This window comes from Saccharomycopsis crataegensis, assembly GCF_037102585.1.
Source record: "Saccharomycopsis crataegensis DNA, jcf7180000000073, whole genome shotgun sequence".
In the NCBI taxonomy this organism is placed as follows: domain Eukaryota; kingdom Fungi; phylum Ascomycota; class Saccharomycetes; order Ascoideales; family Saccharomycopsidaceae; genus Saccharomycopsis; species Saccharomycopsis crataegensis.
The window spans coordinates 592,501-607,322 of record NW_027043820.1 but is presented as its reverse complement, the minus strand read 5'-3'; the positions used below and the strand labels follow the sequence as shown (position 1 = coordinate 607,322).

General features: G+C 39.4%; 2 protein-coding genes across 2 annotated transcripts in view; both read right to left on the bottom strand. All coding sequences in view use genetic code 12, as the record gives it.

The window, feature by feature from the left end:
- Positions 1 to 855: 855 nt before the first annotated feature.
- Positions 856 to 11,472, bottom strand: DASC09_010260 (uncharacterized protein; the record flags this gene model as incomplete). The annotated part of the gene is made up of 1 exon (XM_064994629.1): positions 856 to 11,472. One exon carries the CDS (start codon positions 11,470 to 11,472, stop codon positions 856 to 858), a length of 10,617 nt encoding a protein of 3,538 aa, XP_064850701.1.
- A 965-nt stretch (positions 11,473 to 12,437) lies between these two features.
- PTP3 (tyrosine protein phosphatase PTP3) overlaps positions 12,438 to 14,822 on the bottom strand; it is a gene marked incomplete at both ends in the record, with an annotated part of 4,053 nt that continues 1,668 nt past the window's right edge. The window contains one exon of the mRNA XM_064994628.1: positions 12,438 to 14,822. This exon is cut by the window's right edge and continues 1,668 nt beyond it. Coding sequence (XP_064850700.1) covers positions 12,438 to 14,822 — 2,385 coding nt within the window.

The window sequence follows — 14,822 nt, the reverse complement described above, 5'->3', positions numbered from 1 at the left end:
TATGAAAATGAGATCACTTCCTCGTCCTCGCCATTCATACTCTCGAAGGTTGCGTCGTTTGTGCCATGCGTTAATCACTTATCTTCGCCACGGATACGTTGACGACCCTTCAGTTTTTGCTTTCCACCATCATCATCGTGGGAGATCAGGGCAAACATGGCGTACTAACAGAATGGTTCTCACTCGTGCTGGAAGACATGCTGGTAGAAGAACCATTGCTAGGCTCCCCGGGGGGCAACTGATGATTGGTGGTATAGATTTTTATCACAAAGTCCAAGATCGCTGGAACCACTGGGGTGGTGGGGGGTTTCCATGGATAGTGGTATAGTTGGTGTATTCCAATGAGCAATGGCATAGCCAGTAAGCCGGTTCAATTATTGTTCTCGCTGCTGATTTTTCCTCTTGAGGGTGGGTGTCTTTTGATTTCAAAGATAGATATTATGTGTAATTGCGAGAGTAAGTGGACGGAGCTGGATCTCTTATATGTATCACAAACTATAAAATAGCAACGATGTGGGTAAGGTGATAGGAATATAATACAATTTTTATCTCCAAGATCCTATATATTCAGTAACCGTAGCATAAAGCAATGGAAATTAAATCAAAAAATAAACCATAATGTATTTGTAACAATAACCCAAAAAGTAATATAAAATGAGAAGAAAAAAAAGAGAAATAATAATAGAAATAATAGAAATATAATAGAAATATAATAGAAATATAATAGAAATATAATAGAAATAATAGAAATATAATAGAAATAATAGAAATAATAGAAATAATAGAAATAATAGAAATAATAGAAATAATAGAAATAATAGAAATAATAGAGATACTAATAATACAAAAAAAAAATCATTCAGATCTACCAATTGTAGACGCATCGAATCTGATAATATCAGGATTATTCTCAAACTCAGATATCACCGTACTCACCAGCTCTTCATTTCCATCAATCACTTTCTCATCATCCAATTCATCATCCAATTCATCATCCAATTCATCCTCCAAATACCTTGGAGCAGAATTATCAATATTTTTTGAAGTGTTTCTCCCCGTTGCATCACTGCCATTCATATCTCCATAATCATGGCTTTCAATCAGTGGCATTTCCATAGAGACCCTCCTTATATCATTCACCGTGATCGGTGGTGGTGATGATGATGATGATGGTGGTGATGAGTTGGAATGAATCCGTTTAACTGTCCCAAAATGACGCTTGAACTTATTACCAATGATGTCACCGGTATGATGGATCAATACCTTCACTAAATCTTTCTTTATCGCAAGCGCTAACTCTTTAAAAGAACATATATAATTAATATAGGTAAGTGGAGGGATTTTCACCAACAATTGCTCGACATCGGCAACACTGGTCCGTCCTTTACCTCGATAACTAAGACATAGCACTAACTTATTAATTTCTGTCTTGTTGAAATGAACAAACGTAGAAGATCTTTCGGTCATCACTCTGTATTGATCTACTTTCTTAACAACCGTTGTTGTCTTATCAATCTCATCGTTTGTCAATTCATCGTCAATGATTTTAGAATCCTTCCTCTTGGAATGCATAAAACTTTCAACGGACCGCAATTCCGATGATGAGAATTCCGAGCTCCTCAGTTCAACACGATGATGATGTTTCCGTTTATTACCACTCAGCTTGTGATTATTATTGTTGCTTGCCCCAAACACAAAGTCGAATAATGTTCTGGCGGTGATAGTGTCGATCTGGATCTTTAGTGGTTTACAATCAAACGATAAATTGTCCATGGTAGGAATACCACCAACCGGTTGACGAATCTTCCACTTTATTTGGAGCATCAAATCACGTTGCTCATCATTTGGCGGGAAATATTGTTGATTATCAACGTACGGACTCAAGAGTTCCGGGTATACCGATTTCTCACTCAAGTTCACTCCTCTCATCACCCCAACGTTAAGGTTATTGGAAGATGAGCCGTCCAAATGATCGAGCCTGATGAAACTCGAGCGGCCCAACTCTAAATCAATCAAAGGTTTCCGTTTATCATCGAGGATATGCCAAATGATCTTATCGGAATTAATTCTCCAGATCAATTCATTAACAAACGCGCTGGCTTTATCATTTGATCCTTGGATTGCCCGCACAAGGTACAACAATTTCAAAGTAAGTTTCGAGATCCATACGTTGACCAAAATTAAATTCTCATAATCCGCTTCACTGCAACTAACCATATTCTTCATTTCCAATTTATGCTTGGTATCCTTCATCGCACGAAGCTGGCGCTGTACATTTTCCACAAGTTTGTCGACCCGTTGAACATTTTCAAGATCCGACGCCAACACCAATTGTTTCAACTTTTGCGATTTCTTATCGTGTTGGAAATCGGTGAACACAATCAAATCGGTGACGATGGTATAAATTACGTTAAACTGGCAAGAATCACAGTTGATAATGAACTGTGGGGTGTCAACCCTAAGAATATTTTTGTCTTTCCAATTAAAATTCGCCATGCCCCCATTATCATTGAAGAAAAGATTATTCACCTTATCGAACCTCAACACTGCCGATGATTTTTCTGACAATAATAAATGCTTCAACAATGAAGAATCATAAAACCCTTCGAAATTGATCCATGGAGGCCAGTTCTCATTAATCCCATCATTACCAAAACTTTTCCCATAAAACAATACTCCATCATCTCTCACCACGGTGTCGGAATTCACCACAAACGTTTGCATTTCTTTTAGGAACAACCCATATCTAGTTTCTATAAGCCTAGCGATTTGGTCATCGTCCGAAATACTATCCAAATAGTTCGCGTTAATATTAAGCACCTTCAACTCAATGTCCTGGGCCAAAACAAGTAGCACCGATGACTTCTTTTCTTTAGATTGCATTTGAATTTGTGGACAAACAAGCTTGAACAATAAAGAATACTCGACTTCTGCCACTGACTCGTCCACTTTGCCCAACTCATAATCAAAATTCCTCAAATAATCATGGCTGCAGAACTTCAAAAACTCTTCCACACTATCCGCAAAACACTTCTTGTCTTCTTCGGTGGCTTCCATCTTCTCATGCTTCCCGGCCAATTCTTCCAAATATTTTATGATATTCCGGCCCATGAAATAACGCGACGCTCTAAAATTACTAATATTCGTGAAATACCGCATCAAATGATCCCGCAACTTATTATTCCATTTCATCAACAAGTTGTTGGCAATAAACCGATTGCTGAATTTGCTATGGTTACTAGTGGCGAAGCTGGTATTCATAAGTTCGGAAAATGACACATGACTCGAAACTCCAGTCCTCGTTCTCGTCAACGCCGCTTGATGGAGCAAAGTATCAGGAATCGACCGTCTTCGTTCAGGTTCCTCGACTGACGCGTAGGTGAAAAACTCCTTCAGTTCATTGATGACGGTCTTAATGGTTTTCAAATTATGTTTTAGGGAATGCAATTGGATTTTATAATGATTCAAATCGTTCTCGCTGTGGGCAGGTTTTTGTTCCATCGCGGCAATTTTTGCTTTGTAAACCTTGATCTTCGATTCTATTTCCCTCGATCTTTTTTGTACAATATTCAACAGCGTTTCCTCTTGGGGTTTGATGGTATCGTACAAACAGTCGTGAGAAGGCTCATCGCCAAATGGATACGCTTGTTGTACGGTATTCTTATCATTTTCTCTTAAATACGAAAATCTCGGGGTCATGAACAATGGAATGATCTCCACTTTTGGTTTAGTCGACACTGGGGGTTCAAACTCTAGTTCGAGATAATCATGATCATCGACCCACCGAATTAGCTCGGCATTCTCGACCTTCAATTCCAGCTTATCACCAAACTTTGTAGTATTTAACTTCGTCATGTCAGGGAAAATCACAAAACTAGAGTCAGACTCTTCCGACCCAATGGATGACGCTCCATCACCTTGCATTCCCAAACTTTTGGCTAACAAGTCTTCAATGGAAGTTTCGCTGAAAATCGTGTTGATCAACCGGGCATCACAACTATCACAGTCAATTTTCCCCTGGCTCATCTTCATATGCCACACCGGCTTAGAAATCCCCAAATAATCATTAGTGTAATGCATTTTTTGCTTCCGTTGATGCAAGTCCAATTTGAAAGAGTTGGTCTTCATTTTCAACCCGGTATATTCGATTTGATTCTTTTGTGTCGACGGATCGGTATTCGAATGACGGTACATATGAGCAATGAACACCGGTTGCAATTCGATCTGATACTTGGCGGTATAAAGCGCGGCACCGAATTTCTTCTCGGGTTTCATATCCAATCCTTCAACTTTAAACAACGGCCCGTGTCTCAATGGTAATCCAAGAGAATTATTGAAAAGACCCCACCATTTGATGAAAAATGCCGTGGTGTAAGGCGATGAATGGAAAGCATTGTAAGTGTCTTTTAGAGAGCATTCAGGATTTTCGTTATTATTACTGAACCCAATCGCCAAGTGGATGTATTCACTCCTAAACCCTTTGAACGAATCATGCAGCTCAGGATCACTGAGCAATGCAGGGTTAGTTCGTTCCACAAGGTAATGGGGCTTGAATTTGTTAGTTCTTGGGGTTTCGCCTGGGAAATGATAATTGCTATCGCTATCTTCCTTCTCGAACAATAATCCCAATTTCCATTCGACATCACCTTCCAAATTAGCAACGATCTTCTTGTAATTCTTGCCTTCCAAATAAATTGCCGAGCAAGTAGACTCGTTATCGTTGGCAGAGTACTTCCAATAATCAGTGATACTCGATGAGAATTGGGGAATACCAAACACGAATTGTTTGGAATGGGTGACCAAAAACCTTTCGGGGTCATCATCTGGGTTGATATACAATACCACGTCCTTGTTCCAGCTAAACACAAACCCTGCCCCGTCTTCCGTCAATTTATAAGGGTTCAACGACCCCTTGATGTATAAATTCACGGTACTGGACCATTCAAAATGAAATCTCCCGTGCATAATGAGCCTGAACTTATCCCACCACCCGAGTTTCGGTGAAGCATCAAGCGGTGGCTTACTGGCACAATCGAAGCAAAGCATAACGGTGGAAATGATCGGTTGCAAAGATTTACCCCAGCAAAATATCGTGGATTGTTGGGATCTGGAAATCACCTTTACATCACTATAAAGCTTAACAGGGTCTAAAGATCTGGAAATGTGGGCTCCATAAAAAGGATTAGCAAATTTGGTTTCCGCAATGCTCGAAGCAACACTGGGAACAAATGGAACGTAAATCTTTCTTCTCGAAGTAGGCTTCACGTTCAATTTTTCAGCAAACACCATGTTGCCTTTGATAGTTAACGCCGGTTCATCTGATTGTGAATTACTTGGGAAATGAATAATCGGTAAATAAAAATCTCTCAATAACACCGTCAAGACATCACAAGTTATATTCAAAAACACCGGAATGAGCAAAGTATACTGTGTGTCCTTGGGCATCCCTTTACCAACGTCGTACAAGTAATCTTCCAACGTCGATTTATACTGGAACTTATTGAAACTTAAACAGAAATTGGAGGAAAAAAGCGATAACAACGACGGGGTCAGGACAATGTCTTCGATATTATAAGCCGCTTCAATCTCTTGGTCAATGATATCTTCGCCCAAAATTACCCCATTCTTATTCTGAATAGCCTGGTCTCTGTTTTGTTTCGCTTTGTGGAATCTTCTGATCCATGACTTAGAATGATTTTCAAATAATTTGAGTTGCCGTTCTGCCAAAAGATTCACAAGATCGTCCATCGTTTGCTTTTGCTTCCCACTCCCACCAGCAGGTGTTTTGTGGAGGTTTGGGTTTTTTTGTTTTGTCCCGGCAATCAAGTTGTTTACCATATCATCATATCGATCAATAATACTTTGCGCTTCATCCTCGTCGGAAAGATCGCCGTTCTCTAAAGGAGACGATACACCGCTCTTGACTTCGGAAATTAACACTCTAGCTTTTTCTTCAAATAAAAGATCTTTTTCATACCGTTCTTTCTGTTCGACCAACCCGGCTTTGTAAATTAACGACAATTCTGCTTCTAATTTGTCATCCTTGATTTCAAGACTCAATTTATTAGTCCTGATTTGGATATTTGGGAGAATTAACGCGTCGTCCTTCGATGGCACTAATGGTGATAATGGATTACCCAATTTTAAATCGGCAAAATTGTGTTTCAATTGCTTTACCGATTTCACCAAAGTAACAATGGCATCGGTGATATTGAAAAGAAGGAACCTGAATGGCAAAGAGAACCTTAACTCTTGTAAATCCACGATAATATCCTGATCTTTCATCTTCTTTGTTGGATCAAATTTGAATTTCTGGTTAAATTCGTTGATATTAAGGAGACAAAATAGCGGACCCTTATGTTCATTATTCTTCAATGGAGTGTACGCCTTCATGTTGATGGCGCTCAATGAATGTTCGTTATTGGCGGGATTCAATGATGCCAACAACTTATTCACGCTAATCAATAACAACACATTATTGGAAAGTGCCATATCAAGAGCAATGTGATTTATATCAAGATTGATGAGCTTATCGAACTTTTTATTGTTTGATTTTGTCGTCTGGGTAGCCAAAATTTTCCCCATACTGTAATTTATGTGGTTTTGAATTAAATTCGTCAAATGTTTCATCACCATGATCAACCAAACAATCGTGATATCGAAATGAAGCTCCACTTTCGGCAAGATGATTAGTAACGTATCTGAATAACGTAGTGATACGGTGGGAATACTGATGAACTCATGGGACGAGGATTTGTTATTGATCTTGGTAATATCGTTTGATTCATAAATCGTCAAGATCTTGAATTGTTGAGCACTGAAATCCACATCTATCGTGACATTGGCATCATCATCACCACCACCATCATCATCATCATCATCGTCATAATCATTATCTGGATTACTCGAGGCTTTCAGAGGCTTATAGCATTTGGTTCTGGAGATATCGAGTATGATCTGACCAGAACATAGTTGCATACCTCTCAGCCCATCAGATAAATCAAAACAGAGTTTTCCATCATTATCAGCCACCTCCACCACTTCGCTAGGTAAAAATCCTCTGGAGGCGATAGAAATCACAATACCATCGATGACCATATTTGAACGACTGTTGATTAACACATTTAAAATTCGTTGATAAATTTGTGATTCTTGGTTTTTTTTCCTTGAGCTTTCCCCACGCTTTTTCCGGTTGATTTTTTTGAACATCTTTGACAAATTGCACAATCCAAAAATAATTGGTTTCTTTGTCAAATTAATCACCACGTTAGATAATGCCGAGGTAGAATCACAAGTGATGTTGAAATGTTCAAACACGTATTCTCCCAACTTTTCACACGCTTCACTGGCCTGGTGTTCGAAATTGACATCGATCGACGATTCAGATTCGAATTTCTTGAAATGCATCACTGGGAATGGGATCAATATTCCCCCCGACCCTTCCACGGCGTCAGAAACATGATAACTCTTTAACACCACCACGTCCACCAAACAAAGATTCTTCAATGATTTAAAGAGTTTGCTTTTGGAGTTATAAATATAAGTGGAATCCATATACGATGTATCGCCAACAATAGAGTTGGTGTTGTCGGACACCGCCACAATATCGGTATTTTCTGACCGGTAATAATTTTGCAATTTCCCCGAGGTCCGAGTATCATAGCTTCGGGAATCTTCCACCGCGGTGTCTGAGTCGGTATCACTAACCGTCACCAATAGGCTATCCAAATTGCGAGGTTTCACCGAATGCAGTTCGTAGAAAACTTTCTGAATTTCCGCGACAAACGTCACGGTTTCATGAGACACGCAGGTGTTGTTTATCACCGGGAACTGGAGTTTGGAAATCTTCAAAAATACATCACTCACCAAAAGTTTAATATTAACAAGCGGGAACATGTACATGATATATTCCAAGTTCTTCTTGATGATGGAACGACGATGAGAGCCCTCATAATTTTTATCATTATTAATATTATTATTGGTGACACAACCGTCCTCATAATCATTCTTTCTTGGCAATTCTTCTTCTTCTTCTTCTTCTTCTTCTTTTTCTTCTTCTTCCTCATCATCGGCAAGAAGAGTATCTTTTCTTAAATACCGGCTAAGGAGAAGCACCAATGGATAGATATTCTCTGGATAGAAATTGAATGACGGATTACTGATAGACAAGTCCATTTGAAAGATATAATTCTCGTTCCGATGTTTATCCATACCTTTGCGTAAAACTTCCGACATCGCCTTGACCAACCGCAAATGCCTAACAGAGATCATCAACCCAATTAATCTGAAAATATTGGTCTTCACATTATTGGAAAACAATGGGATATACACGATTGTATCATCAATGGTACCGCCATCGTCCACCATCTTGATTTTCAAACCGGTGATGGAAGTCACAATCTCATGCGATACGTGATCTACCGCATAATCGGTGGCACTGATTGCATCATGTGGTTTATGAGACCGGAAATTGTTTGGGAGATCCTTGATCTCAAAATACGACCCGTATTCCAACTGGGTGACTTTCCTGAAAGAAAGAATAATGTTATTGATACTGATCTCAATGGCTTTGGTTTTCAGTACTTCCAACATTCCGGAATTGTCATGGAAATAGAATTTCCTGAAAACTTTGAGATTCGTCAATTTGAAATCAATTAAACTGAAAAAATCCACGTATTCCTTAAACTTCAATATTCCGTTCATTTCTTTGCCACTGCAAGGCTGTTGATCGAGTCGCAGATTTCGTGTTGTTTCCCCATTAGAAGCGGGTAGCATCTCATTATAATGTTTCAAGAAATGGAATGGCACGGAAATGCTGCCGACCCTTGAGTTAACCTTTACATTGTTGATGAAACCGTGAGTAATGTCAGCAGGATCGTAGTGGAACTTGGCATGAATTAGAAGCTCCTCTATCAATTTCTCTTTGATACCATCAACTTTTGATCGGCGATTATATTCACCCGAGATTCCCTCACCACCACCGTCCCTAGAAAATTCAGAGGTCAACACACATTCACCCAATATCATTCGACAGCTTTTTTCAAACGGGTCTCTATGCACTTTACCAGGAATGCACGAGGAGAAAAAAATCGAAAAATCAATGAATTCGAGGGAATTCTTCACCGGTACTTTTTGGTTGATGGGATACCCACCTTGTTTTCTATCACAGATCGTTTCATCTGACGGTTGGTTCATAGGTTCTAATAAGGGATCCGTGACAACTTCAGGACTGTTTGCTTCATTTTGTACGGTACAACACTTATCACAAAACTGTTCCAACACCCCGACCAATTCTTTCCAATGATCGTTGCCTTGGCTCAAGTTTTTCAACCATTCGGTCATTGTAGTTTCGAATTCCAATTTCTCGGCTTCACTGGTGAACGTCTTGGTGCCCAAGTTATTCTCAAACAGCTGCATCAAATTCTCAGTTCCAGAGAACGCCCCGTGGAATAGTTTATTCAAATCCGCCGTGAATTGTTCATCATTGAAAAACTGATCCACCGCTAATTTTCTCGATAATAAGCGGTCACTGTTGGTCGACATAAAGTAGGTTGTTGGTAACTCGAGTGAAAACCTCGAACATGACCATCGAGAATTTGACATAACTTCAAGGATTCCACTATTGACAGCGTGGATGTTTTCAATTAAAAAAGCTTGAAAAGATCGACGTTTCGGCGAAGCTTTGGTGGTGGTGGTACTGGGAATTTTCTCGTCGATATTTTTTCTTGCTTCTTTAATGTAATCGACAAACGCATCATTGATCACAACCTTAACGTCATCAATGGTGATTTTTTCGGTGTCGAGATTACCCCCAAACTGAGATTGTCCAGACGGATTAGTTTTTCTATTACGGTTCATGATTCTTTCCCGATGATGGCGTACTCCAATATCCACTCCCAACATCCCAGGCCCGAACCCTAAGAACCCAAACCCCATCATTCCAAGACTCATAAACAAGATTGGAACCACTTGCCACAAGATATGGTTGACAAACCCATAATACAACTTCCTGGTGATTTTGATCGCCCTTGACACGACCTTAACCGCCACTCTCAAGATTCTCCAAAAGAAAATCTTTGGGACATCAAACTTATTATCCGAGGTGGGTCCACCTTCAAACAAAATTAGGTAGTGTTCTAATTTCATGATTTTTAAAAGTAGATATTTGGGTAAATGCTGTAACAATATGACTTGGACGATTTTTATCACCAAGGAAATATTCAATGATTTCATGGTTAATGACGCGATTTCGATCCTATGACGATCACCCCCACTGAGATGGAATAACGAGAAACTCAAATCCGAATGGTTATAGATCCCAAACCTCCCATCGACTTGTAGACTAAGATTTTTGGCTTTCAATGACCTCTCCAATTTTTTATTGACGTAGTGTTTTATGGCGTAACTCATGAAATTAAGCTGGCTACTCATCCAGCTGATCAACCAGCTAATAGCGGTGGCCACCAATAAACTAGCACAGTAGAAAACCAAATTGTTCCGCAAAGTTATCATTAATGCCCAGAATATGTCTTGGTTGGTATCTTGTAAAAGCGACTTGATGGAAAGAAGGAAATTCAAAAGAAGGAAAAAGTGGGAAGGCAAGACATATAGAAGAACAAACGAAACAAACATCGCCACCCCGGTGCTGGTGATATTGGTCAAGTCACTGATATGGCTGGTCAACATGGAGATTGCGTAGACGGGGGCAAACACTTGGGTGGTGTTATCAGCGTTATCATGTTCATCACCGTATGATAAAGAATGATGGTTTTTCTCATGATGAGACTTATTCCGCCAATCCCCATAATGGTTTTTGGAAATGACTTCTTGGTGTTGATCAAACGCATCTCGCATCACTTGTCTGGCTGACTTCATTGAAATGGCTTGAATTTGCCTCCATCTAGTCTTTATCGATTCAATGATATTATAATTTGTAGCTGCTTCAATTTCATGGGTGGCAATGGTCATTCTATTAGGGTGTTCTTCTCCAACATTACTAACTTGCAATACCTGGTGGATGGTATTGTCATAAATCTCCATCTGATGAAGGTAAGTCATAATAGCCCCTACACCTACTACCACCACCACAATGGTGAGCAACATCTTCCACTTTAGAGAAATGCCATTGACTTTGGTCTCCTCATCTATTTGGGAAATACCATTGACTTTGGTCTCTTTATCTGTTTGGGAAATACCATTGACTTTAGTCTCCTCATCTGTTCCAGTATCACTATGAACATTGGTCCCACTATACGTTATCTGAGACCGCTGGTTTATTGACGACGACGATGGTGAATGATCATCATTGGTCAACAGCTCTTCTTTCCTACTAATATGATTCTCATCATTCCATGGTGATGTTATTGATGACTCTGTTAAACCTTTGTTATTCTTCAAAGATTCTTCTGATATTGATATTGATGACTCTCTCTCTCCTGGCTCCTTGTCATTCCTCAAAGATTCTTCCAACATCCTAGAATCCCCCAAACTACTCGCAATGAAAACCTCCCTGGCTAATATTCATAGATCGATCCACAGATAGATAGATAGATAGATAGATACCCGCCAAAAACTTCCCAATGACAAGGTAATAATAATAGTAATAGCAATAAGACGCGATGGAAAAAAAAAATCTTCCTGGGAAAGCAACAACAACAATAATAATAGTAATTGGCAATAATAAACCGGGCGGGAATAAAACAGAAACAAATACCAGGTATCACAACAATATTAATCACAGTAATTAACAATTTCCTCAACAAAGTGTGGAAGTTGGGGATATTTATATATATATATATAATAATACTAATTTCTGTTTCATTGCTATGCTGTGTTTTGATTTTTCCACTCCGGATGGCCCGCCCGGGAATCCTCGGTGGGTCCCGCCCGGATGGAACATCGAGATTTTGTTGTGATGATGAAATTAATTAAACAAAAATCCATAAAGTCATTATTATTAGTAGTCAGCATTTTTATGTAAATAAAATAAATATACTCTCTTTAGATCCCTCCATCAAAAAAAAAAAAAAGAACATAACAGTTGAAAACCCAGAGAGAAAAATAAGGGGAGGGGGAGGAGAGAGAGAGAAGAAAAAAAGTATATATATATATAGAATAAATTCAAAATTTCGATCTTTTTTTTTTTTTTCTATTTCCATAATAATATAAAAACATAAAGAGACATTAAATAAAATCAAAAAGAAATTTTGATAACATTGGCACACCAGAAGAAGAATAGTATTCTAGCATGCAATTGTGAGAGGAAGAAAAAAAAAAGGAGTATTAGTAATAATATAAGTTAGTTATCGTTGTTGTTGTTGTTGTTGTTGCTTGGTGTGTAGCTATAATATAAGATGCAGGTTGAACTGCTGGAATCAAGGTTGACCCTGACAGAAGACAATAACCCAAAAAGGTGGTGAAAAAAAAAAAAAAAATCATCATTGCTCAATTCGTTGCCAATCGTCTAAAAATCGTTGTACTAAGCCACATTCTTTTCCAGAACCTTCAAAATCCTTCAAAGAGTGTGCTTGCAAATATTTGTAAAAAATAACCAAAGTGTCGTATACCAACATAAATTGCCGAAGAGTTTGTACCATGCTCACCCGCTGTTTACGGAACCGTTGGACGTTGGCAAACACCGGATCAAAAAGTAAATCGTTTTCCCGAGTTTTCATTTTGTCTGCTTTTCCCGGTATATCTTCATTCTCGCCAGACAAATCATTACTGGTCTCGACATCTTCATTAAAAGAAAATTGACCCACTCTTGGAGTAGAAGTAACGGTTTTCTCCCCCACGTCGTCTTTAGAACTCAGTTGTAATCCATAATTGTCAAGCTCATAATTAATGCTGGCATCGATGGTGCAGAAAGTTCCGGTACGGCCACAGCCAGCAGAACAATGAACCACCACTCGGGCATTATCATCAAAACTTAAACCCTTATATTGTGCCGTCGCTTGAAGTAAATATCTTTTGAAAAATACCACTGACAATAACTCGTCATAATGGACAAAAGTCCCGAGATCATGCCAATTGAGAATCTGCAATTGAATAACCTCGTGTTTCTGGTTCAAATCAATGGCATCCACCAAGATCCGACGCAACACCACGTTTTTCCCCAACCCACAAATCTTATTTTCAAGCAAATTCGATTCCAATTCTTGAATATTGAGTTGTCCCACCGTCGACATCACCGATTGAGTTTTCCAATAATTTGCACATTTTTCCACTTGGCCATCTTTTTCTTCTGTCAACGAAATAATGAGCGGCGAGTTCTCGGTAATGATCATATACCAAAAATCGCCAATGGTGGACGTGAGTGGACCTTGGGTGGCGATATATTTGAGGGAGTGAGCCACATTGTCAGGAGATTTCGTGACATTATTAGGTATTCTCGATATAGGATTACCAAAATCTTCGAGACTCATTTGGCCAATATTTCTAGTTAATGTATCGTGACCCATCACCACATCATCAGCTTCTTCTTTTTCTTTTTCTTCTTCTTCTTCTTCTTCTTCTTCTTCTTCTTCTTCTTCTTTCTCCTCCTCATCATTGGTATACAGAATAACCATGGCTTCATCAGAACTAACACCTGACACTGCGGTACTGGCATTTGAAGTGCGTGAGGAAATGGTTGGTGGAACTTGGGGCTTCAACTTCATTGGAATACTAGTCAAATAATTGGCATTGATATAATTGCCAAAGTCTACTCCGATTCTGTCATCAACATTGGACGGGTTGAATTTGTGGCTTTTATCATCATCCATATCATCATCAGCAGCAGCAGCAGGCGCCGCAGCATGATCAGCATCAGCATCATCCCTGGTCCGACCTAGACAGACTCTTGTATTTTCAAATGGCAAAATATCCTTGTATCGATTTTTGTGGCCCATTTCCACACCACAAACACGCGATGGAGATTCAGGAAGATATGGTCTAATAGATTTGGAATAGTCACGGTCATCGCAAGGGGTGATCGGAGCACTGATTGATGTTCCATCGATAGTTTTTTGGCCATTGTTTAGCAAAGAATAATCACCCACAGATTCGTCATAAGCTTCATTGGTCATCATTCTATTCATTCGTTTGCGTTCCTGGGTTTCCAAATAATCAAACTTGGTGGTCAATGGTTTTGAACTAAACTTGATGGGCAAGCAATTATTTTTTTCATCATTGGTGAAACTTGAGGCAAAATCTTTTTCCAACAATCCATCATTGTTGTCGTCTGTGACCGCGTTTTTGAACCATTTGGGAAGTCTTTGCATTTCTTCACGGTTCAATTTTTCCAAGTTGGCAAGTTTGATAAATTCGTTGCAGGTTTCCATACTTATCAGTTCGTCATTTTGTCTGACTCTGAAAAAATGCTTTGCGGCTGGCAATTGGAACCCTGAAAATACCGAACTTGTCGCGGACAGTAACAGCGCCAGGTTCAAACACAGCAGCAGATTACCCAGTGATGATGATGTTGGGACGGTGGTGGTTTGTTGGGCCAGCAAAGGAAGTTTGAAATTGGGATACGCATTTTGCAGCTCACCGTTGGTATATGATGACACCGTCAAAAATGAAGCATTGTCGCCAACAACGGCGGCAGCGCCGCCAGTGGTACTATTGGTGGTGGAAATGGAATTGGCGGTGCTGGTGGTCGAAGAAGTGTCGATGGTCAATGATGATTGTTGACGCTTATGTTGGTTTGATGGTGGAGGATAAATGAACGGGATTTGGCCACCGTTTAATGAGGTTGGTTGGTCAGGTAAATCAAGGGACATAGAAAACACTGGTTTGTTGCTCACTGGTTCTTCGGTTCCCCCAGTGAAGTGCTGGTTAAT